The sequence below is a fragment of the Maylandia zebra genome, linkage group LG10, assembly GCF_041146795.1.
Source record: "Maylandia zebra isolate NMK-2024a linkage group LG10, Mzebra_GT3a, whole genome shotgun sequence".
In the NCBI taxonomy this organism is placed as follows: domain Eukaryota; kingdom Metazoa; phylum Chordata; class Actinopteri; order Cichliformes; family Cichlidae; genus Maylandia; species Maylandia zebra.
The window spans coordinates 26,709,207-26,735,713 of record NC_135176.1 but is presented as its reverse complement, the minus strand read 5'-3'; the positions used below and the strand labels follow the sequence as shown (position 1 = coordinate 26,735,713).

Sequence of the window (26,507 nt, the reverse complement as noted above, 5' to 3'; positions counted from 1 at the left end):
GATTTCAAATATTAATGTTTTCAATGTATCATATTTACGTGATTTTGTAGATACAGTGGGGCAAAAAAGTATTTAGTCAGCCACAGGGGTGGAAGTAACGAATTACAAATACTCATGTTACTGTAATTAAGTACATTTTTTGGGTACTTGTACTTTTACGAGTAATTTTTCAAGTGTGTAATTTTACTCATACTTGAGTACAACTTACACCATGTAATCTACTTCGCTACTTATAAAATCAAAAGTCACTACTGAGTACGCCCACAATTTGAATTAATATTCAAACCTTTCGTCTGCATTTTTGCAGCCAATAAGGCCGTGCAATCGCAACCGCGCCAATTTAAGACGTAAGCAAAGAATAAACTCCGCTGCAGCAGCAGGCACAGGTGTCTGGAGGTGCTAAATGGTGGAGTATAAACTACTTTATAGACGAAAGATTTGGAGACAAAGAAGCCAAAATGGAGACAGAGGACAACACTGTCAACCATGAAAACGACGTAGAAAAGACGGAGGACGCGTGCCCGTGGCTATACCTGGAGGAATTTTTCGTGTACAGAGGAAGAAAAGGAGACAGCGTCCAGATGCAGTGCAAACTTTGTTTGACCTCTACAGTCATTTCAGCTTACAAGACTTCAGCATCTAATCTAAAAAAACACATTGAGGTAAGAGGTTTTACAACTATACGTGTATGATATTGCTTTCTTATTTTTCATGTGTGTTAAGGTTACTAGTTTGGCTAAGATATTGTCACCGCCATTGGTTAGCCTGATATTAAAATAAGACGGAGCTAGCTAATGTGCGTGTGTGCATGCATAACTGAGCTACAATTCGTAGGAATGTTTTAGCTTATTATTTGGATAACCACCGTCATTACAATAAATTAAACTTGTAGTCATTTAAAACTCACAGGCCTACAATCAGCTGGCCTATTTAAAAAAACAAACAAACAAAAAAACAAACAAACTTGAACACAGTGCTGAGCTGCATCTCAAATTAATCTTCCAGCTCTCAGCTGACATGTACGAGAGCCCGATTGATGGATCAGTTGATCAGTATCATTGGCCTGATATAGGTCTATCATAGTGACATGGCTCTTAATCAGTAGGGTTATATGTTTCCCAATATGATATCTTTTTTTAAAGAACATAATGTGGATTGGTTTTATTTGTTAGCTGTATGGGCAGCATTTTTGTGTATGTGATCCCTTTTCTTAAATTAGATTTGCTAGATACACATATTTTGCTCTCTTAGTATTTTTAGGACCTGACTAATACTGAAAACTTTAGGGTGATACTGATAAAAAGGAGTTAAAAATTTAGATACTGATACATTGGTCGATACTCTTTTTACAGATAGTATACATATTACAGAACTTAGAATGTATACAGAAATTCATGTTTTTTGCAATGATCGTTCAAAATTGGTTTACACTTGTGAATAAATACAGCAATATATCTGCAAAATTTGACCAATTCACCACTCTTTTATACTATGCTCAACAATCAAAGATTAGCTCAAGTCTAGTTGAATAATGTTTTAAAAATGTGTTTTCTTTTAGTGTTAATCACAGTGATGTTATGAAGTAATGTATGAACCTGACGTATGATAATATTTATCTCTACAGAGGAAACATCCATCGAAGACTGAGCAGTACAATATCACTGGCATCAACATCTCGACAGCGAAAGACCACAGCCACACCAAACAAGCTCTCAGCAAATACACAAGCCAAGTTACCAGACCTGATGTTGAGAGCTGCAAACAAACATGTTCCACAAGCAACTGTTGACAAGCTTGTCATCAATTTCATATGTGAGGGTCTACAGCCATTTGCAGTGGTAGAACAGCCATCTTTCAAAGAATTGGTTACCACATTACAACCTCAAGCCAAAGTCATCTCCAGACCCACTGTCCGTGCCAGAATCTGTGAAGCTGCTGATCACATGAAGATGACTTTGGTTGCAGCATTGGATAAAATCAAATTTGTTGCTACCACTACTGATTGTTGGTCAGCTCATCAGAAAAGTTACCTTGGAGTCACATGCCATTGGATAGAGGAAGCGTCCCTGGAAAGAAGATCTGCAGCACTAGCATGCAAAAGATTGAGAGGGTCTCACACATTTGACATGCTTGCTGGTGCGCTTGATGATATCCATTGCCAATACAAGATTAGAGGCAAAGTTGTAAGAACCACAACTGATAGTGGATCCAACTTTGTCAAGGCCTTCCACATGTTTGGGGCACAAAATGATGCAGATGAAGCTGAAGATGAAGCAGACCCAGAAACTATTGACCTGACTGACCATAGGGACTACCATGAGGCAAGTGCAATTCTTGATGAAGACTCTGGTTTGGAGTATCAACTTCCGCCTCATCAGCGATGTGCATGTCACCTGCTAAACCTTGTGGCAACAACTGATGCTGCCCTAGCAGAGAGCATGAATGAAACCTACAAGAGGCTCTCCCGTGCAACCTTTGCAAAATGCCAGGCCATTTGGAACAAAACTGGCCGATCTCATTTGGCTAATGAAGTGGTAGAGGACAAGTGTGAGCTACAGATCATTCGTCCCAATGCAACACGATGGAATTCAACCTACCTTGCCATTGAAAGGATAATACGCATCATTGATGAGAAGGGGGAAGATGCCATCAGGAGCATTTGTGAGGAGTTCAAGGTGAAAATGTGAGTAAAATTGGACACCTACCAATATGGTTTCAAATTTTGTGAATTTTCCTTAATGGATGGTTAAAAACGTGAGCAGACTCTTAATATTAAATCAGAAGATCCCTATTATAGTCATGGTGGGTTTTGTTGTTGTGTCTTACAGGTTGAGTCCTGCAGAAGTTGCATTCCTAAGGGAGTACTGTACCACCATGAAGCCACTGGTGAAAGCTTCAAACATCCTTCAGTCTGAGTCCACTTCCTTTATGGGATGGCTCCTGCCAGTAATCCAACAACTACTGTCCAAACTTAGCAGGCTGGAGACATCAAGCAAGACATGCGTGCCACTCATCAGAGCCCTGCAAAATGGCCTTCAAAAGCGTTTTGGAGCGATGATGGAGGATCCAGAGTTGGCTGCAGCTGCAGTCCTCTTACCCAAGTTCAAGACTTCCTGGACTGACAGAGCAGATGTAACAGAGGCTGGTAAGGATTCATGTGATCCCATTTTTGTGTATTTTTACATTTGAACACATGCTTAAGTGAGTATTTCACCTAATACATTGTAAGTTATTGATGGTCTGTCCTGAATACTAAACAATCCTTTTTGAGAATTTGCCGATTTTAAATTTGTGTTCAGGAATAATCACTGAAATTTAAATAACAAAATTGTGTTATCTACTTGCAATTACAGCCTTGACATACATCAAACAACATCTTGAAACGACAGAGCATGAGAGTGAGGATCAGCAAAGAGAGTCATCTGATGAAGATGAATTCTTCTCCAGACCAATCTCCAGAAGGCTGCAAAGTGCAGTTGAGCTTGATGGTTATCTTGCTTGTGCCACAGACACCATGGAGCTGCTGCACTCCTTCTCAGCCATCAAAAACCTCTCTCTTAAACTAAACACAGCTCTGCCTGCTTCTGCTGCGTGTGAACGACTTTTTAGCTGTGCTGGTCTACTCTTCACTGCCAAACGAAGTCGGATTGCCTCTGTTAATTTAGAAAACCAGCTCTTGCTGAAACTGAACAAAAGGTTCAGAAAGTAAAGTGTGAAAGAAATGCTAAGACTTTAAGACACTTACCTGCCTGTTGTTCAGTGTATGGGGAAAAGTTTAAATGGTTCTACGCATGTTCAGAAACATTTTTGTCATTGTTTTAACAAACAAAATTCCTCCTTTTATATCTACATTTATTTACAAAACAAGTTACCTTTCTATACCTTGTTCATCTGAAAAATGTGCTTTGAACATAAATATTTATACTGGTGAATCGAGTTGAATGCCTGCTATTGACAACAGAATAAAACATCAGTCTGTTAAAAAGTAATTAATACTCTGAGTAGTTTTTGAGAACAGTACTTTGTACTTTTACTCAAGTATTTTTTTAACACCAGTACTTTTACTTGTAATTGAGTACAATTTAACCAGTGTAACAGTACTTGTACTTGAGTACAAATTTTGAGTACTCTTTCCACCTCTGGTCAGCCACCGATTGTGCAAGTTCCCCCACTTAAAATGATGACAGAGGTCAGTAATTTGCACCAGAGGTACACTTCAACTGTGAGAGACAGAATGTGAAAAAAAAAATCCATGAATCCACATGGTAGGATTTGTAAAGAATTTATTCGTAAATCAGGGTGGAAAATAAGTATTTGGTCAATAACAAAAATACAACTCAATACTTTGTAACATAACCTTTGTTGGCAATAACAGAGGTCAAACGTTTACTATAGGTCTTTACCAGGTTTGCACACACAGTAGCTGGTATTTTGGCCCATTCCTCCATGCAGATCTTCTCGAGAGCAGTGATGTTTTGGGGCTGTCGCCGAGCAACACGGACTTTCAACTCCCGCCACAGATTTTCTATGGGGTTGAGGTCTGGAGACTGGCTAGGCCACTCCAGGACTTTCAAATGCTTCTTACGGAGCCACTCCTTTGTTGCCCGGGCGGTGTGTTTTGGATCATTGTCATGTTGGAAGACCCAGCCTCGTTTCATCTTCAAAGTTCTCACTGATGGAAGGAGGTTTTGGCTCAAAATCTCACGATACATGGCCCCATTCATTCTGTCCTTAACACGGATCAGTCGTCCTGTCCCCTTGGCAGAAAAACAGCCCCATAGCATGATGTTTCCACCCCCATGCTTCACAGTAGGTATGTTCTTGGGATGCAACTCAGTATTCGTCTTCCTCCAAACACGACGAGTTGAGTTTATACCAAAAAGTTCTACTTTGGTTTCATCTGACCACATGACATTCTCCCAATCCTCTGCTGTATCATCCATGTGCTCTCTGGCAAACTTCAGACGGGCCTGGACATGCACTGGCTTCAGCAGCGGAACACGTCTGGCACTGCGGGATTTGATTCCCTGCCGTTGTAGTGTGTTACTGATGGTGACCTTTGTTACTTTGGTCCCAGCTCTCTGCAGGTCATTCACCAGGTCCCCCGTGTGGTTCTGGGATCTTTGCTCACCGTTCTCATGATCATTTTGACCCCACGGGATGAGATCTTGCGTGGAGCCCCAGATCGAGGGAGATTATCAGTGGTCTTATATGTCTTCCATTTTCTGATGATTGCTCCCACAGTTGATTTTTTCACACCAAGCTGCTTGCCTATTGTAGATTCACTCTTCCCAGTCTGGTGCAGGTCTACAATACTTTTCCTGGTGTCCTTCGAAAGCTCTTTGGTCTTGGCCATGGCGGAGTTTGGAGTCTGACTGTTTGAGGCTGTGGACAGGTGTCTTTTATACAGATGATGAGCTCAAACAGGTGCCATTCATACAGGTAACGAGTGGGGGACAGAAAAGCTTCTTACAGAAGACGTTACAGGTCTGTGAGAGCCAGAGATTTTCCTTGTTTGAGGTGACCAAATACTTATTTTCCACCCTAATTTACGAATAAATTCTTTACAAATCCTACCATGTGAATTCATGGATTTTTTTTTCACATTCTGTCTCTCACAGTTGAAGTGTACCTCTGGTGCAAATTACTGACCTCTGTCATCATTTTAAGTGGGGGAACTTGCACAATCGGTGGCTGACTAAATACTTTTTTGCCCCACTGTAGATTTTTAAGCCAATTTGCCATTATGTTAAAAAGGTTTTGTGATGTTGCATAAACAAAAGAGTCTGAAATTCAGAATTTTGTCCTCCTTATATTTTGCAATCGATCAAGACTGCTTGAGATTGTTATCTGACTTTGCAAAGACTCCTCTCTGGTTCTCTTGAAGGAGATTTTTTTTAAATTAAAGACTAATGAGTTTATTAGAGTAAATTTTATTAGGACTGAAAAAATATACTTCCAACATGTTTTTTGTGGTGCCAATTTTTAAGCAAAACAAAAATCACGAATTTTGATTGAAACTGAAATTGAAGAAAAAAAAAAGATTTTTCATACTTTTAGTACTACTGTACTGACACCATATACTGATACTGGTATTGATCGACACCAGCACTCCTTTGACTCAAATGCAATTTCATGCATCTATTCCAGTGGTTCCCCTAAAATATAACCTATTTTAGATAATTAATGCTCATTTGATCTTTTTTAATAGATTTTTTTTACAAATGAAGTAATATTAAGCAACCTAACTAATAGGGTTGCAAACTCCCAGCAAAAAAAAAAAAAAAAATAGGGAACTACCCCCCACCTCATGATGCTTAATCGATGCAATCAAATTTAATTTGATGCAGGGGGGAAAATGCACAGAAATAAATTATTTTTCAAGAATAATAAAATAGATTCAACATCTTTCTTCAACAGAATTGGAGACTGCACAGATGGTATCTTCCCAAAGGAAAAAGTACTATAGCTTACTAGGGTATATTAGACTTAACAGTTACTATATACAGTAATGGACTTCTATATATTTTACATCAGATTAAAACTTTAGGTGTAAGAGTCAGATAATTATTTATTAAAAGCTAGATATTTTGAATGAGAATAAGAAAGAAAAGTATGTCTTTGTGCCCCCTTTTCCCTGTTAGTGCCCTATTGGCCCCCCTGGCTAAACTTGGCTAGATCCGCCCCTGCACAGTTACCAGTCGTCAGCTACTTAGAAAAAGATCCTGGTCTAGAAAGTAATAATAAATAAATTCTAACAACAGCTGATCAAGCTTAATAGTGCTGCTGTTGTTCAGCCACTGGTTTCCTCTTTCTGGTGCAAAGTGGGCCAAAAACAAAGAAGAGAGACGGATTCGCAACAGAAAAGCCGATCAGCTGATCATTAAGCAGTTTCACGATTGAAGTAGCAGCAGGAGAGAGAGAGAGAGAGAGGCAGTCGGTTGTTAAGCTTAACATGATGCTTTACAGACATTCAGAGACGAACTTACACACTTGCTTTACTTCTCTCTGGGATCACTTCCTCGGAGATGAAATGCTGGTTTGGTAGCGAGGCTACACACAGCCGCTCTATCACGTGATGCATACTGCAGCGACGTGCTACGGTTATGAGCCGAGTTACGCCGTGTAGCAAGTTTTGTGAGGTGCTTTTTTGATATTTAATGGATCGGATTACATTTTTTATTTCTCGCCGATATCCGATCCAGTAATTTGGGTCAGTATCAGACCGATACCGATATGTAATATCGGATCGGTCCATCTCTAGTAGCTATATAAACATTAAATAAAATACCATGCTCCATTTCTAATAATCTTTGCTTGAAAGGATTAAACAATTATATCCTCATTAGTTTCATTCATGTTTGTTGGCACATGGCTGTTTTTGATATTCATTCCAAAAATACATATTAGATACTAGTGTCCGTGTTATCAGTTATATTATCTCAATATATTATCTCAATCCTACCACTAATGGCCTCCAATATGTGGCTCCTCACTAATCAGGTCTAATTAGCTGACTGGGCCATTTTCCAGTCAACACAATGCTTCAGATCTAGAGTGAAAAAGATCAGACGTGAAAAAGAAGAAGTGGAACTTGAGCATTGCCTGGACAGCTCCACAAGGAAGCCACAAATGTAGTTCAATTTCATACACACAGGATGGATTTAGCCTGCATTTCCTGCAGTGCTGTCAAATTCCCTGGGGAGACTTCCAAAGATCATGGTATTCACAAATCCTTTAGTGCCTGTTGGTGCAACACAAGAATCCAGCTCAAGCCATTCAAAGACCCACTTCCTAAACTAAGGTCTCTTTTTAACAGGAGCTCCACAATCCAGGCAGTTCTTGGAAAGCACAATGGACTGCTGTCTACGCTTCCGAAAATGTTTCTGGCAAGACAGTGGAATCCAAGGGACATGGACCAACGCCCTTCGGGAGGTGAATCCAAATAATGATGTCTGTGTAGAAGATATATATTTGTATGATTACTGCACTATAATGAAAGCGATATGTGAGTATGTGTGTGCTTGTGGGGATTTCTTCCCAAATTCATGATTAACATGTTGCTTGGATATCTACTGATATCACTGCCTCTGTCGTCAGCAACAGACGTAGACAAAGCTGCAGTTCAGATGTTTCATCTTTGCCACACAGTATGCATCAAGGTGAGTGGATAGTCATATATTAAGCAAGTTATGCTATGAGGCCCAACAACTAAAGACTTTTCAGCAATGCAAATATGTGGACATATATAGTTTTTTCCCTCTTTTTAATTAGAAAAAGGCGTGCACTTCCACAGCTGGTCAACAGGATACCTAGCACCTTTACACAGTAGTCCTGCAAATGGTTTAATAGGACAAAATTGCTGAAAATACAGCAGCCAAGTTGTGTGTGTGTGCTTTTCACTGCTTTTTCACCAGAGTTTGAGAATCACTAGTTTTACACAACTGCTTGAACAACTCCATAAGAATTTGCTGTCTTGCCCATTCACATTTGTTATTCATACGTGTGACTAAGCCCAGGTACCGTAACACAGACAAGAGACAGAAGCAGCAGCACGTGATGACTGCACCCCCCCCCCCCCCCAACCCCTTCAAAAAAAGACCATGCTGTCACTGATGATAGCTGCACTGACTAAATTTAGTCAATGGGAGGAGTGACGAGAGGAAGAGGAAATTGTCAGAAAGAGGAAGTGCTCATCCTATATGCATTTGGCAGGGATGACATTAAAACTGAAAATCATCCCCACTTGTATGTAATTATCTGGGATTTTATCAGAACACAATCACAGAAGTGGTCTTCTGTTGAGTGGATCTCGGTCATCAACATACATCGGTTTCTGTAGCTGCAGAGTCTAATGATAAAATACAGGCCAGCCTGTAAAGATTTCAGAGGTAAATGCTCATCTAGCGTGCCACTCTACCCAGCATTGTGCAGTGCATATTTATTATGCAATTACTCTAAAAAGCACAATCTAGATAAACCTTAATTAGGGGAACAATGCTAGGAAAAATGGTACCTATCAGACTGCCTCAGATTTGAGCTTCCACAAAGTTAAGAGACTAAAAAAAGACATTACATAATAAATTATTAGAAGCTGAGTTTTTTTTCCTCGTCTCTACTGTGGGTCAACCTTATGTCTTTCACGTTCCAAATCCACCGCTTGCAACACTGCTTGTCAGCTCCAAGACCACACTGTGAGAAGACAGCATACAACAATCTTAACAGCCACAGTAACACATCAAGGTTTATTTATGTGTGCAAAGTTAAGCTGGTCAGGACACAAAGTGGAAAAAGTACTACGTACGTGACATTTTTTCCCTTTTAAACCTTACATAATGGAACCACAGTCTTGCAGTTTTCCTCTTTGAGCTCCGCACAGAGGAACTACTTAAATTAGTCTGCGTTTGTTTTTAGCACACACTTGCTAGAGGCCTGTGCCAGACGAGAATCCTGCAAGTGAAAAATAGCAGCATTCATCACTGAGGCCTGTTGTGCATTAACAGCAATTAATATGAGCACATAAATATTCAAAGATCACTTTAATTTTACTCATTTCACTTGTTTCACACCCAGGTTGTCAAAATGTCTACGGAATAGTCTAATTTGATGCATAGGCCGGTAGGCTGCTTTCTGAATAGCATATTGCAGCATACGCCCACCCCCACCAATCCCCTCAAGAGATTTGAAATCGCAGGGTGCTTACTTGACATCCCATCATTTGGCGGATCACTAACAAGTAGGCCATAAACCTTTTTTCTCCCTTTGATTACACTAAGTGCGCAGAGGCCAGATGCGACCCAGCCCAGTCATCTGTTGGCTTGCCAGCAGAGTCACTGTAGACTGGCAGAGGCAGGAGGAGGAGGAGGGGGGGGGGGGGGTCACTTGGGGTCCCCTCCCTTCAGGAATAAAGCCATTGTTCTTCATTAGAGCTGGAGAGGCTGCTGGAGGGTACAGACGGTGAACAAGTCCATTTACACACCTGTTTTCCAGCAGTATGGCTTCTACCAGCTTGACTCTGAGCCAAACCACACTGTATGATTCATTTGTGCGTGATGCAGCTTTTCTTTGTAACTGAAACAGACCGTAGCCAGTTGGAGGTAATAACACACATGACAAATTTCGTACAAAAAGTTGGGTTTTTTTAAGAAATAATTAAATTGTTCGGTGAAGTAATTCTGTCTAGGCTGTAAAAGCAGGTAGGGCTTGGGCTAAGTGCATCATGTTGAGCATCTATAATGAAACTCTGCAGTCATCCCAGCACCAGTACAGCTCCTCGTTTTGTTTTTAAACGGTGAAGGTGATCATGAGTTTTTTTGTTTGTATAGCTAATGCTAGTCATCGATTCAACATATCCACCAATAAAATACGATTTTATTCTTTTGCACGTCTTAACTTTTGGACCAAAATACCCAAAACACTTATTAGTGCATCGAGCCTACTCAAGGTTAACAGAGACACGCTTGACTGCTAATCACAACGCTTAGGTTAGCGCAGCAACTGCTAGAAAGATGTAAACTTCAGTGTTAATCATGCAACAGCTTCTCACTTTGTGCCTTCAGGTCAATCTAAAGTGGAGACAACAATGCAAATGCTTTTCTAACGCGACCAATAAATCTTTTGTAAGGAGCACAACAGGTTCAGTGGCAGGGTGCACGGAGATAACATCTTAAATGAGCTGTCAAATGAAAGACATCCCAGGTTTAGGTTGTATTCAAATCCACACTACAGCCTAAAACTACTGAAATGAGATTCTTTTTCAGCTACACTATTGAGTATTAGAGAATCCCACTAAACTACACCCTTGCTATTTCATTTATTATCCCTGATATTCGTTTACAGTTTGGAATAACCTGTCAAGTATCACATTAGGGCAGTAAATCATTTGGATTTTTGACACAGTATGCTAAAAAAGACCTTTTAAGTTAAGCATAAAATATTTATTCTACCTTGTGTTTCGCTATGACAAAGCAGCAAGCCACAACCTAATCTCCTCCTGTCAGTTTTCCATCAGCAGTTAGTGAGACTGAACCTTTAAAAACAGACACGACTAATGCTCTTATCCTAACATAATCATTACCCAAGCCTGAACATGTGGTGACATTCAAGAGAAGTCATGTTAACAACCATTTTTCCTGCATTCAAACACATACCAGTCCCCGCTCTCACCTGCGCTACGACACAGTTGCATAACTTTGCAAAAATGAAAACAGCGACACGTCTCACTATAAGTGAAGGATTGCCTAACCACGTTTTCAAGTCTCAGCAGGCTTACGGTCAGGGTGTGCTGCATCTGCGCTCTTTAATAAACACCTGTAAAGCACCGTGCCCGGGTGTTCTAAACCTGTAATCTGCACTACAACTGGCCTTACTAAACACTTCTGTGCAGAATCACAAAGGAACTGTATAAATGCAGAGAAATGGAAAAATGCATAAATTACAGCAGGATACAACATGTGCATCTGCTTGGAACTGTTAATTACTACAGGACTGCATGATCATCGCTGATGTTTCACTCAGTATACGCATCATAGTAAAATAACACCTTTCTCACTTTCCTGAAAGCAGTGGAAAGCGATAAAATACTCAGCGCCTATTATCTGCTAAAAAAGTACCATTAAATAAATTTTAAAAAATCCACTTATATGAACAGCAAAGAATTTGGATAAATACTATGAGCACAACTTAAAAATGATGCCTACTAAATATCTGTTTACTGTTTGATTCCCCTGAAATAACTTATTCCGACTAAAGTTATAACTTTTATTTATTTCACAGGACGAAAAGCTATCTCTGGAAGTACATTGGTTTGCCAAGAAAACAAGAAATGATGTGAGAGTGGAGCACAGAGATTGGTACCATCTTCTAAATCTTTTCTTATAGAACAAGAGGTGATTTCCCAGCAGTCTGAGTCCAACCTGTGTAACACCATAAAACTTGAAATGAATTGATGCAGCCTTCTATTAGCCTTTTATTAGACTGTCTACATTGTAGAAATCACCACTCTTTAATGCTTAACCACAATGAGAGCTTACAGTATTCTGCTCGGGGTAAATAATTGATATGCTTTGTGCAAGTGCGCCCTGAGCTTTGTTTGAAATCACTGGAGCCATTTTCATGAAGGTAACAGCTGCCCACTGTCCAGCAAAGGACAGCAACAGCCTTGTTTGCTTTGTTGTTTGCTTTTTACTGACTTGAGAAAGCAAAAAAACATTGATTCATTTAAAAAATGGGTTAAAAAACAAAGAGTAGATTAAGCCTTGTGGATAATCCACAATGTGACAAACGAGGACATCTGCACTCCCGTCATTTTCACCCCCACCCCGAGGCTCGGCACTCAGCATAAAAGGGGGTTATGATCTGCAGACGAACAGCTTCGCACTAACTTTAAGTTAGTAATGATTCATTACATAATTGGCTTGATGTAAATACATTACTACCGCCGGTGGTGGAAGCGGCAAAGCAAGTGCTTTCACCACAGCTTCAGCGTATCACTGTCCAAGGATAAATAACCCCCGAAACGGAGCGTGTATTTCCCAGTAGCTCACGACAACCCCCCCCCCCCCACCTCCTCCAGTTTTCAACGCGGACTTCGTGCTGGCAACAAACAGCCCCAGCACTTTATCTCTTCTTACTAAATAAACGTCCGTGCTTTCCTTTACGCGCTCAACATCACCAAGCGTTCAAGAAAGAAAGAAGGAAAGAAATCGTGTCGCAGTTTTCGCCCAGCTTTATCTGTATCCTATCCGCTTCTTTAAAGCTTCTGACTCAGATTACTACACCCGGACGAAAAGCTTTGATGTTTTCATGCATGGCTCCACAGCAAATCCAGTCCCGGTGTTATGAAAACACAGCCCAGAGCGCGACTGCGAACTCGGTGAAATTAATCTTTCCTTGTTTGCCATTAACAGTTTACGCGCATTAGGCGGTGATTTGAGATATCGCCTGGACTCCTCCGACACCGCTTTTCAGTTCGGCGTTCAGCTAAAATACACGAGCGGCACTTGTTTCTTTGAAAAGACAACTTTTATAACGGGTTAGGCGCTCTCCACACCACATCCAGCGGGATGGCCGAGAGTGAACAGATTCGGAAAAATAGAGATTAAACGCGGGTGGAGAGAGGAAAAAACTGCTGATTCGTGTGAGGCCGTTGTGCTGAATTTTCCATAAAGTCCCGCTGTTATTAATATGCGGAGAGTCACGTTTTAATACATGATAATTCTTGTTTCTTCCCATTAAATGAACAGTTTTGAGCAGTTTGCGCTTTCTTTTCCTCCGATTGCACGTTGTCGGGGCTGCAGCTATTCCACTTGAACGCACCGCTGTTTTCTGTGGTTTACAGCGTTCCGAACACGCTACACAAGTAAACCAAAGCTAGCGCACTGCATAAGCAACCCTCAGTTTAAGCATGCCACATATACATCCTTATATCCCTCAAGCGACCAAAACACCACGCCATTTGTTTTCTCACATCAGCATTTATTTTATTTTTTTTAAACCCAAGAGTTGCCAGCTGTGTAGCCATTCAGCCTATACCCTAATGGTGAGCTGACCAAAGTGATGCATTCCAGGGGCAACGCATCTGTAACGCCGGTTCCGATGTATCCACGCGCGCATCGGCTTCTTTCCTCACAGTAATTCAACTTTACGGGGAGGTTTTGTTACTTCTTGCTCAACAGCATCACAGTACAACTGCACAGTAACGTCCGAATGCTCTCAAAAGCACAAATTGCCCAGAACGCTGTTCAAATTGCACTCGTTCGCATCTACATCCACGGAAATCTAAGAACAAAGTGCCACTTCCATTTAGACACCCGCGGGAAAAGTCCTACCTTTGTGAAGAGCCGCCGAAGACATGAATAAAAAGAGAATAGTCGCGAGAGAGCCGCTGCGAGCGTTCGCCATGTTGGACACCTGCTTCAGTATGGCAGAGATAGAGGCAGCTTCACCTATAGCTGCTACAACGGGACTCACTTAATGAGATGCGAGAAAGGGAGGGTACTATTTACCATATTCATTTATTACCAGTGTTGATAAATACTGTTATTTGTAATGGACGTGCCTCACAGCCTATTGAATAGCTCTCAGAATATGCTATTGGAGGGCGGGAAAGTGTTTTTAACGCTGTGTTCTGCTGCAGGGTTGGTTAGGAGGTGTCTGTGTGTGGTGTTAGTAGCTTGGCGTTAGTCTCTTTTGTAGAGTTTTTCTTTTGTATTTTGAAAATTTGAAAACTATACTAATCATTTCACCCACTTGTATGTAATGCTTCAGAAGAGCAGGGATGGTCATACTATTTTTGAGGCCCTAAGGCCCCCAGCCCCCTTCCCTGTATATAAAATTAAAATGTATTAATTTCTGGAACACTGTCTTGAAGGCTCAAGTTTGGCATTTTGGCTGGCACAAGCTTAGTTAGTGCTGCAGTTAGAAGTTACAATTTTGCACTCCCAGATCACTTTAATTACTTTTTCGATAAATGAGGTTTGTAGATAACTAAGTTAATATATGAAAGGAAATACTAAACAAGCTTAACACAAGTGATTTCCTTTTGGCAGCTGCACTTCTACGTCAGTAAGTTGTGTTAATTTCTGAAAACTAATCAGTCTACACAAAACTGAGATCATTAAAAATAAATTAAACAAATAATTAAAAGTTGAGCAAAAGCATATGGGACTATCATAAACAATATAATAGATGTATCTCCCAGATTAGAAAAGTGAGGCTAACGTGCCCTCATTTTAAAAGCCACCAGGGGGCAGTACGCGTTGTTGCAAAAAGACCCTTGAAAATAACTTTTTGAGTTGAACTGTATAAGTGCTCTGCCAGTCATTTTGGGTTGAATTGAATAAATATTTAAGTACATTTTGTAAATGTTGGTCATATTTTGTTTCTTAAAGAAGGATTATTTAGGGTATGTTTACTGGTTAACATTTTGGGATTGAAAAGTCATTAGCCAATGAGCCTGTGGTTTGACATTATACTAAATCAATGATAAAATACTGAGCTACAGCTTGCAAGCATGCCAGATGAAATCAAAAACTGAAGTCCAGGAGATTCTTCTTTGCACCAGAGTGCAAACATGTTTGTTTATGTCTGTTTTGAAGTACGTGGTGTTTTAACACTTGTGTATAGTACAGTATCCTATTTAATTCTGACAAAGCCAATGAAATCTATTGATCACGTTTCATCTCATCACTTTTGAACAAAGCCTTGAACTCTTTCACTTCTTTCACCCATTCTGAAGTCTCACATTCCAGAGCAGAATGAAATCATCTGCAGAAAGTAATGATGCAATCCTGGAGCCACCATAGTAGACACTCCTTGAGATTCTGTCATGACAATCAGAAAAAGAAAGAACGAAAGAAAGCTGGTGACATTTTCCTACCAGAGCCGAACCTCAAACCTTTTACTATCCCACAGAATAAGCAAGGGAAAAGTGATTTGACATTTCACAAAATGCAGTAAAGTTCTGCTGTTTTGCTGTGATTTAAATTGTTTAAAATTTTAAATTTAGTTTGATATAATGTTCTGGTTAGCAATTTTGCCTCATAGCAACAAAGATTTGGGTTTCAGCTTGCGGACCAATTAGGGCCTTTCTCTGTGTATCTTGAACACATTCAAAAACCTGTATAAATTTTCTGATTTTAACTTGTCTAGTGGAATATATATCAATACACTTTATTTATAACCTTTGTTTGTAACTTTGTTAAGAAAAAAAAACTTAACACGGTTACAATATGCTTAACTTTAATATAAAATAATCCAAAGCAATGAAAACATCCAAGAGATCTAGAGTTTGAAGCTTTCCTTGGGTTGAACTAAACCCAGTCACCAACTTACATGTAGGCTAACAAGTAGTTAATAAGTTTTTGATGTAAGTGAAAAGCCTAATTGCTTTGTTGGTACAGTGGGTGCTACAGTAATAGTTTTTAATTAAAAAAAGATCACTGGAAAAAATATTTTTCACCACAACATTAAAACAGAGATCACCATAAAAAAGACAAAGATTTCTATCAAGTTGTTTAACAGTTATGGTCAATAACTAAGTCAGTGACTAAGACATCTAAGTTATTTAGTTTAGGAAGGCTGGCTACAGTCAACATCTGTGGAACAGGTAAACAGATAGGGTTAGTTTAGAGTGGGCCGAATAACCTGTTTGAGAGGAAACATGTATTGTATACTGTAATTACAAGTGGGTTAATGATAAAGCCTTGAGGAACACCAAAACTGAATTAGACAGAAACAGACATTTTCTATAGTAACTGGAAATGTTGTGTTTGTGAGATATGGATGTAATACATGTAGGACAGTTCCCTTAACAACAACACAGGTTCATAAGTGGTTGAGGGAAATGGAACGACTGATCCTATTAGAAGCAATTCTCAGATCTAAAAGCACTAGGGGTGTGTAGCTACGTCTGTCAGTGGTTAAAAGTAGGTCATACAGAGAGATGTCTCTGTGTTGTGGTGAGATTCTAAGCCTAACTGTAAACTCTTAAAAATACCATTACTGTTCTTAAAAAACACGAACTGACTTGACTTTCTCCAGCAGGTACTTAGATAATTGGTCTGTGGTTGTTGAGTAATAAAGAACCAGTAAATCAGCAAAATAAAGAGATATTAAGAATTATAGAATAAACTAATTATCCGAGATGGCATTTAAGCCTCGGGTAAATTATTTCTTTTTAGAAACTATTTTAAATAGTTCTGAATAGTTAATCATTTATAACTGGGAAAGCAAAGCAGTAATATTAGCTAACTTGATTTGTGAATTAGGTGCAATTTGAGACCAAAGGGTAAAAAATTGCTCTTTCCTATCACACTGTGAGACGAGATCATTAAAAAATACGTCTACCATTGAGAGGACTGACTGAGCCTGGCCCTTTGAATGATATTTGATATTGTGTCAAACAAATATGCAAATCTTTATCTTTTACCACTTTCATGGACAATTGTGTCTGAAGTCAGTTTCCATTTCGGCTCCAATAATATGACCATTTACAAGTTCTGCATTTCAGTGGAGCAATACAAAGAATTGAGACACAGTATATGTCTAAAGAGGGCAAAATTCAACATTTAATGGTGGTGTTGACCAATTAGAAAGGAGTCTCGATGCAGAGACATAATTAAAAATGAAGCGCACTTTGACAGGATGATGTCCTAAATGGTGCTTTAAAAATGGCAGCTCTGTGATCTAACACAAAGAAATCTATCAAAGTTGGCCAATCATAACCCAGAAGAAAAAATCAGTGTACCTGTTTTACCTGTGTGTAGAACTCAGTGTGGGGGGAGCAGCACAATGGACTATAAAATAAAATTAAAAAAGAAGGAAACGGGACCCTAAGACATCTCCTATAAATGTCTAACAGGCAGGTGGAAATGTGTTTCTGCAAAGTTGGCTGAGTCTACCGAGGTCAGCCATGTCTCAGTTACTATAAATAAGAATGTGCAAATATTTTAAGAAAATCAGATCATTAATTAATAATGATGTGACCTTGAATTCAGAAGGTCATTTTTCTTTTAGTTTCTTAGATCTATCAGCGGATATAAAAATGCCACAATGTAGGTTACAAGTATTAGCTTACCCCCAAGGCCACATGGGATAGTATGACTTTTTGTTGCAGATGAGTAAGAAAGTACAGGCAGGATATGACTGGAAAAGTAAGCAAAATTATGTCTTTGTCCTATTATAAGCGGAAGTATTCGAATAGGGAACCCTGATCCACAGTAGTAGCAGGAAGTAGTAAAGCATGAGAAACCTCACAGCAGCCATATGTGCAGATGAGACTACAGGGGATTGTGGAGGAGTGCCTATTTAGGATTGTAATACCTTGCTCTTTTCATCACAAACAATGGCACATAGGACACAAGAAGTTAAACTTGTTTCTTTTCTTAACATTTCTGAAACTGGCTCCCAAACCACAGCGGGACCACAGATTAAATTAAGACTATTTACTTACTGCCGTTCGCTATGAGTGCTACTTAACTTTAATACTCATTATGAAATCTCAAAATTGAACAGCACTTCATGTTTAAAAAAAATAATAAATAAATCCTCCACTGCAGGAGATTGCAACACCTCAACCTCAAAACAGTCTATCTTGATGGCATGTTTCCGAAATTACATATGGCAGCTTCAGTCGATGACTGCAGTACAAGGTTTCAGTCACACAGACCAAGAGACTGGTTGGTGACCCCTTGATAACAATCGCTAACTTGTTCACAAGTATTCACCATTTATTCATCCAGCTGGAGTGAAACTTTGAAAAATTTGAATTGAAGAATATACCTTAAGTGACGGTTGCGCCTCACCAACACATTGCCAAGAATAAAAGGTACAAATTTCACTTTGTATCACGGTTAAAATACCGGTTGTCTTGTTGTTTGGGAGGTGTTTGCAGACAAGTTGGCATCTTCATGCAAACTAATGGCAACTGTAGCTATTGTTAGGTATCAAAGCAATTGCAAGGAATGCATTTCCATTCTATTTCAAAGTGACTAGAAACAGTCTTCAGCAGCCACTCACCAACTAGTTGGAGAATGTACATTTTTCCATTGTGATGATTCCCAAATGGTCACCCACAGTTCTCCAGGCTTATGTGGCAGGGCCTAATCTTTGAATGTTTTGTCATGCTATCTTGATATACATGTGTGTAGGTAGGCAACATGACGTACTGTATTCAGTATCTTAAAATATTTAACCTAACGACTTTTGAATATGTACAAATTGTGCCTGCATTATGCTTATGTAACCTATTTCATGTGGCTGCTTTTATTATTGCTGACTTTTCAGATGCCCTTTTTTGCCCTGTTAAAAGAAGAACTACAATGCCAGTTGTTCAGTGAGTTAAATATTTATACAGTATAGTAAAAACATATCATTTTGACTATATAATAAATGTCTTATCTGTTAGAACTCTTCTAAACTATGATATTACAAGCTAAATTTACAGTTTGAAGTAAAAAATAAAGTGTCTCATTAAAGGTTTTGTCATGGTTTTAGGCCACCATGTGCTGCTGGAACTGTTTCAGTGTGCCATGGCATTGATTTCATAAGTGTCTGGAACTGGAGGATATTGAAAGGATAGATCATTTTCCTCAAAAAGATATTTATATATTTGGCATTTCAGTGATTGGAGTGGAGAGGACTGTTAAACACAATCAGAAATCTTCCATAGGTGCTCAGCTGGGTTGAGATTTATTACAGAGTTTACGGTAAGGTTTTTCAGTGACTCCTGTGGATGCTGTGGTTGCAATAGACCACTCCCATTAGGCTAGAAATTATTCATCACAGGATAAAAGTAATCACTCAGAACTATTTTGGATCAATAGCCAACAAGATTCTCTCATTGTTGGGGCCAGACATCTGTTTTTGGTTTGTTTTCTTTTAAACTGCCACTAGTCTGTAAGTACTAGCCTCTAAAAACATACTCTGATTCCTGTGACACTTAGATCAAATATGGCCCGGTTTAAGATATTTGCAGAATGGGGCATTTTTTGGACTGTGCTACTGACAAGTCTGATGTGGGCTGGTGACTGTTGTTCTTCTACAAACAAGGCCAGACCAAGTATGCTTTAGGCTCAGTCCAAGTGTTGATTGAAATCCCTTGAAGCTGGATTTGCACTATCTTATCCACCAGCATTAATTCCTCCTCCCACAATTGATTCAGCCTCTCCGAGACCACTTCCTCATATTTACTTCTGTCAGCCCTTCAGTATAACTGAACACTGCCTGTGTCTTTGTTATTATAAAGAATGCTGCATACACCGAAAAACAATGCTAAAAGCAGAAAGACATTTTATTCTAAGGAGGAAATCATATCCAAACCAGCAAGCATAAAAGAGCCACTGAATCCTCTGTGAGTGGTTTATGTTTCCCTCCTGTATATTGCAGAGATCACTGTTGGATGGACTGACTGACATGATGACTTGTTAAACCGATTGACCAACATTGCCACCTATTGGTTCCGGTGCTCACAGAGAAAGCCAAGTCAAAGAAGAACCTGTAAGGCTGGAATCACTGTAGATCCTAAAATGGGTAAATGGACTGTGATGTTGAAATTAAGGAATGTGTTTCAGGTTTTTAAAAAAAAGGAGAAAATAAAGTGGGGTGGATAGTTGGCAAGTATAAACATCTCCAAAGTAACCACTCCTAGGTAGAAAGTCTACATCAGAGTGGTGTCTGAGAGAGAGGAAAGATAAACAATCACACACACACACACACACACACACACACACACACTGCTGAAAGAGTCACAGTGAGCCAAATGCGCACTCTTACAGATAGTGTGCCGGTGCAGCAGCCAGGAATCTTTGAGGTAACACTGGCTTGAGATGTTTGGGCTGGGGTAGGACTAAAACCTGGTGCTGGTGAGCTACATAGTACTAATTTTAGTCACTTGACAATGAGAATTGATAGGCTATGAGTTTAATTTGAAGCCTTCCACAGCCACTGCCTCCTTTATCACATAGGGCGATTCCAGATAAGGAAAACACTCTACTGGCCAGGGAATCAAAAATTCTCCAGGCAGCAAAGTATAACCGCTGTCTCCGAGGACATGAAGGACTACATGATGAATGATGTGAGCGGATAAATAATAAAGGCTGATTTAACGGCAGAGGTGGATTCTGCGGCTTTGAACATTCTCATTTGTGAGAATATTGATACCATCAGTTTAAACGATTTATGCGATATGTGTTAATATCATGAAGCCTTGACGAGTGCTAATAAATGTATGTGCATATCTGTATGCTCAGGTCCAAACTGATACTGATTGTGCGCACTAATTCAGATATTTGATTTTTAACAGCAACAGCCCCCCCTCACACACACATACGCACCCCCATTCAACTCTGTCCAAACACAATAAAAAGGCTGAACGTGATGGGTCCGGAGGAGGAAACGCAAAAGGATGGAACAGAGGTGTGATTGAGAATCAATGATAGCCATAAGCCAGGAATTTTTGCAGGGAGGAATCTGAGATATGAGACTGAGGTTGGGGGCGAGATCTCAATGAGGCTTTATAGCTTCATCACCCCTCCTGTGGCTCCTGTAATGATGGAGAAAGGGACAAAGCAGAAAAGAGGTTTGAAGGGTGATGGCAGTAAAAAAGGGACAGCCAGTGGACTGAAATGAGGGTCAAAGAAGTCTGTAATGTATATAAATAGGCACAAGAAACTGCAAGAAACAGTAATACGCACAATATTCAGCAATCAGCTATATCACATTATAGAAAACCTATGCAATTTACTAATTAATAGAAAACTGCATAATTGCAAAATGCACACAATCCATTATTAGGCACTGCTTGAAACAGTAAAATAAATGATTTTGGATTTATTCAGTATTGCACTGGATTTATAATCTATAAAGTCTTTTAAACAAACCAATGGAAGATGAAGAGCGATGCTTACTAATGCTGTCTTTCTGGGTTTGCCATACAAAAGTTGCAGGGCATTAGCGAAGGGTCCTGGGACCACAAAGGGCAGTGTGTTGCATTCTAATGCAAGCTTTGCACAGCTGGTAATCACAAAAGACTATTGAAGAAAGATATTTATGCCAAAAGAACGATTTACATTGAAGCAACTAGGTACACACAAAGGTGCCCACAGAACAGCCTTCAGCTGTTAATACTGTAGATTGAAGCAGTTAGTACATGGGGCTGTATTGGCATTTTAATCAACAAAAGCTACTCCACTGAGCCTTCTCTAACTGTTTCGTCGTGCTGGAGCGCAGCGTCTCAGTTTGAAAAAAAAAAAATCTATTTAACTCTACAGGCAACTTTCATAATCTTCTATCCAAGAGTCGGTTACTAAAACACGGATTTTATCTTTCACATTAGAGATGTTTGTTAATGTCAGCTACTGCTGTTTCATATCTTGTCATATATGCTGCTCTCTGTGTGGTAAATATCCAGTTTTAAGATGTTGAGAGAGTTTCTGTAGTTGTTGCTTTGACAAAGTTTCTCTTGTAAAAAAACAATAAAAATTAAAAATTGAATAAAAAACAAACAAAAACAAGACGTTTATATCAATGGCTAAAACAAGATTCAAAAACAAAAAAATACTGCAACTACTGTTGCGTCTCAGGGATTGTGCACAGTGGGATTTCATCACACACTTCTTTCACGCTTTTTTTTTTTAAAGCTGACTTTGCAGTTGTGCTTTTCTCTAGGTGCAAGCTGAGCTGGAGAATTCAATTGTCTGTTGTATCTGACAAGGTCTAACTCAAACTGTACTGTTATGTCAATACACAGCGCACATAGTGTAGCACCACCAATTGTAACAGTGGCTTTGACACTTGTAGATACACTGTTGAATGAATGGCCACAGGTTTCTCAAACATGGGACCAAACCACCATCAAAATGAAAGAAATTAATACAGTTCTTCTGTGACAATTAGAGCTTTCATGTTGTCAAAAAAATAGATAAGTGAGCCAGCTATAGGAGAGAAGAGTGCACTTTCAGAGAGGATGAGTTAAAGCCCTGGAACACATTTATAACCTTATAAAGCTGGGACTTTCACTCGTGAAAAAAAGGAGTATTTTTCTAATACAATTACAGCTTACATTTATTGGAAAACACCATCTCAATTGTTACTTACAGAGAAACTCCCGAATATTTTATTTTCAGGAACTGGACTAACAACAGTTAGTTATTCTGTTATTCTGGCAGGCCGCCTTCTTTCTTTGGGTTTGTTGAGGCAGCTGTGGGACTTTCTTGTGCATATCCTCAGTCAAGTGTTCTGATCAAGACAAACCATCTGGTGTTGGACCCAACCTTCTGCAGTTTGACCTGGCATGGTTGTGTCCACCTGCCTTCTGTGCTTCTCAACAGCCACGAGGCTTATCTGTCCTACTGCTTTTATGGCTTGTTATCAGTCGAAAGCTGAAATTATGAGCAGTTGTTGCTGATAACGTCTTAGAGCCCCGTAGTGAAAGGGTTTCAGCATCTAGTTAAACACAAAGAAAGAAAGATGTGATATATATAAGTTTTGCTGAATCGGTGCGACTTTGTGGACGTCACAGGTGGACTGTGAAAGAAAGGGCACCAACAAATTAAAGTACCTTTAATGAGAAATAAACCTTTCTTTCGAGACAAAAGTGAAATAAACTTTGTCTCGCTTTTCCCAAACCTTCTGCTGTTGTCTTCTCCGATAGCTGTGGATTATGCAGTTCATTGACATTCTTACCAGTTGATTGTGATTTCCTATTCAGCCCTTTGATCCAGGCTAGATTTAAAAATTCTGTTTGTGAACCGTCCATACCTTTGGTCTGTCGAGCGCTTGGCAGGATTGGAGGCTGACAAGCCAAGCAATCGTCACCTCCCCTTGAAAAGAGCCAGGGGTAGTGTGAGATTCACGGTGTTCAAAGCACCTCTCTCCTCCTTCATCATTATGTGGGATGATGCCAGTGTACCCACTGATATACATGAAAACATGTATTCTGTAGCTATAAAGTCTTCACATTCATCGTTCATCATATATTTAACACGGTTCATGTTATTCGTTTCTTTATTCACTGGCTCTATCAATTATCTCATGGTATGATTACATAGTGAGGGTAAGCTGAACTCACTCTATAGGAATTTATTTAAAAAGCAAATATACACGAGCAGTTTTCTGCAAATGATAAATATTAATGTTAGTTGAGCAAATGTGAGCTGAATCCCTCAGACTCAACTAGTTTGCTTCCCAATTTCATCCCTTGGCTTTGTTTCATCTGTGGTGATGTGTGGTTTTTCATCAAGATTTCACAATATTTCAAATTATTGCATGCATGTACTCTTGCGAACAAGGTGAAAAGGGTACTATTCCCCTTAAATTGTCAGAGAGTTTTAGTAGTAAGTTCTTTAAAAAATAGCTTTTAAGTAATTTGTGGATACTTTTAAAAGAGACTCCGTTTGTAAAACACAACACGGTGGCTTAACTCAAAGCTTTTGATACAAAAATGGACTGGGGACATGATAAGAAATATAAAAAGATTTATATCTTAATACTTAAAGTGTGAGGGAAACACTGTTTTAGTCCAAAAATAATTTCTTTTTCCACAGAAATAATAAAATTGTTTTCTACAAGACACTAAATTCAATCTTAAACTAATGAAAATAATGATACCTCCAATTTCCCATCCAATTTAAGGATGAACACTTCTTGTTTGCAATAAGGCTTTCTGTTGCTGGTGTCAGTCCAGTTAAAAACTCATCGATAATTCTGTGTTTTGGTCAGTTATGGTACAGTGCAAAACCCCTGAGCCACCACACATTGATTTATATTAAGAAAAAGGGAAATGAGGGAAAGATTGTATTGAAAGATGTAAACACACATGGAAATACAATATACAAGACAAAAACAAAGACTGTGCAATTCCAGTAAACTTGATAGTCTGACCACTTTTAGTCTTCCACACACCGTGGAATCTCTTTTTGTAATTTCTTTAAGTGGCCTTCAGGCTACAATGAAGCCCCTGTTATTCAATCTAAGACCTAAGCTTAGATCTTAGATTACATGGGTTCAGTTGTGCGCCAGTACGGTCATCACACCTTTAAACAGAAGTGCAACTCGACATGAAAATGCCAATGTAAAAAGTGATTTTTCGTATTTCTTAATCGATCCTTAAAAAGTTTAGCCGATTATCAAAATCAACAGGCTGCAGGATAAATGACTATAACACTGGAGACAGTTTGTGGCTTTTAAAACAGACATTGCAGAACTGCTCTTGGACAGCGTGTGTGTAAACTGTGTCATGCTTCCTATCAGAACGTGGCTGGTTTTGCCAGGAAGTAACAGAGTTTGAGGGGCCTCTGACAAAGAGTGAGATGCAGGCGCAGTGTTGCTGTGTTTCTTAGATGATTATGCTTTCAGAGACCAAGCCTTTTACTTCATGTTAAAGACCATCATCATTTTAAAACATGCATAACATGTGTGAGTCTTACAGCTACCCAACTCATACAGAGATCCCCACAGCACCCCCTACCTGAAACACATCAGTGTAAACTGCTGAAGCGGAAAATACTATAGCAACTGAAAGTGTAACATTTTGAAATCAGTGTGTTAAAGATGCAATGGGCCCAGCAAGTGAGTACTCTTGTCAAACATCCAATCTCCTTTTAATTGCCTGTCATGGTGTCTGGATGTTATTATATTGGATTAACTACTATGGTGCTGGAGTTACTGAGCAGGATATGTCATTTGAACAATATCTAGGACTGTTTTTTCTTCAGCCAGAGTGATGCTGAAAAATGTATTACTTCTAGGCTGGACTACTGTAATTCCTGTTCTAAAAGCTCCATAAAAAGCCTTCAATTGATCCAAAGTGCAGAAAATGACTAGAAAGGAAGACCACAGTTTTTCCATATTAGCTTCTCTTCCTCCAGCCCCTGTTAAATGCTGAATTATATTTAAAATCATTCATACATGTACAAAGTCTGGAGTGATCATAGATTAAAGAACTAGTTTCATATCATTCCAAGGGTGCAGGCTTACCTGCTGTTTTAAAGGTGTCTGAAAGTAGAATGGGAGGCAGAGCCTTCAGCTGGTTCATCTGCTGTGAAAAAAAACCAAAACAAAAAACAGTGTGACTTAAGGATACTACAAGCCTTATCTTAATATCCTAATATATTATAGTGAGTTCTTTCTTTCCACCATCCGGTCTTTAAGTCTGACATCATCAGCCGTGTCTGGCTTCAGTCTGGCTCCCCTTCAGATCCCAAAGTCAAATGATCACTGCGGGATCACTGAGAGTAAAAACTGTCTAAATTCTTTCATCTGTAATAAAATGATCAGTGTTGCTGCTTTACAAGGTGTAACAATTAAGTTTAACATCCAGGCATCCATGAAAACAGAATTTATAAAATTTAACGGAGTTCGAAGCTAGCAGGAAGTTAGCAGGAAGTTAGCTCGCTAGTTATCAATATAATATACCATGTTCTGACTGAGAGATTTCTGAAACAAATTAAAACATACAGCTCTGCTATCACTTCCAACATAAATGAAGACAGGAAAGTAAACAGCAGTGATGTTTGTAGGGTTACTAAAGGTGAACTAGCTGGTATATAGTGATGTGCTACGTGATTGCTAGCGGCACAGCTATGTTAGCATGACATAAACAGTGAAGCTGGAGGGTGAACGCTAACTTTTTTCCACTTGATAAAAGTTAATGTGAGGGTTCCCGTTGGTTAGGGATAAAAGCAATCGCATGGCAGGATGCTGTAAACGGACCAAACTTCAGTCAGGAGAACAACTGAGATAATCCATCCACAATACGAGGTTAGTCATTAATATAATACATGGGCTGGGCTGTAGTTACAACATAAGGTTTTAAAAACTGAGCTTTAAAATAAATAGCAGCAATAAAAACTGAGAGAGGAGGACTGTGATCACTGACTGTTAGAGGCTTGTTGAGATTAAACAGAGATTAAACAGAAGTACAAAGCATAGGTCATTGTTAGTGTTGTAAAGTACCATGTCCGTCGCCATTTTTACTTGTTATTGTATTGTTTTATTGTATTGTTATG

At 39.3% G+C, this 26,507-nt stretch overlaps 2 protein-coding genes across 6 annotated transcripts in view; one reads left to right on the top strand and one right to left on the bottom strand.

The window, feature by feature from the left end:
* The window catches only part of cadm1a (cell adhesion molecule 1a), a 479,781-nt gene extending 465,804 nt beyond the window's left edge, over positions 1-13,977 (bottom strand). For 2 of the 5 annotated variants that reach the window (XM_004551218.5, XM_004551221.6), the window contains exon 1: positions 13,830-13,977. In XM_004551218.5, coding sequence (XP_004551275.1) covers positions 13,830-13,902 — 73 coding nt within the window. In that variant the 5' untranslated portion in view covers positions 13,903-13,977. The remainder of the gene's footprint in view (positions 1-13,829) is intronic. The other 3 variants (XM_004551220.4, XM_004551222.4, XM_004551219.6) reach the window with 2 other exon arrangements.
* Positions 459-3,987, top strand: LOC106676647 (zinc finger BED domain-containing protein 4-like). Its single transcript, XM_024803898.2, has 4 exons — positions 459-550; positions 1,625-2,683; positions 2,829-3,145; positions 3,354-3,987. Exons 1-4 carry the CDS (start codon positions 459-461, stop codon positions 3,707-3,709), a joined length of 1,824 nt encoding a protein of 607 aa, XP_024659666.2. The 3' UTR covers positions 3,710-3,987.
* Positions 13,978-26,507: the final 12,530 nt, after the last annotated feature.

What these genes read in the sequence shown, in the direction of transcription:
- LOC106676647 (XM_024803898.2), top strand. Translation starts at nt 459, where the DNA reads ATGGAGACAGAGGACAACACTGTCAACCATGAAAACGACGTAGAAAAG. An exon ending in TACCTGGAGGAATTTTTCGT is followed by an intron (nt 551 to 1,624) that starts GTACAGAGGAAG and finishes TTATCTCTACAG; the next exon opens with AGGAAACATCCATCGAAGAC. An exon ending in AGCAGATGTAACAGAGGCTG is followed by an intron (nt 3,146 to 3,353) that starts GTAAGGATTCAT and finishes TTGCAATTACAG; the next exon opens with CCTTGACATACATCAAACAA.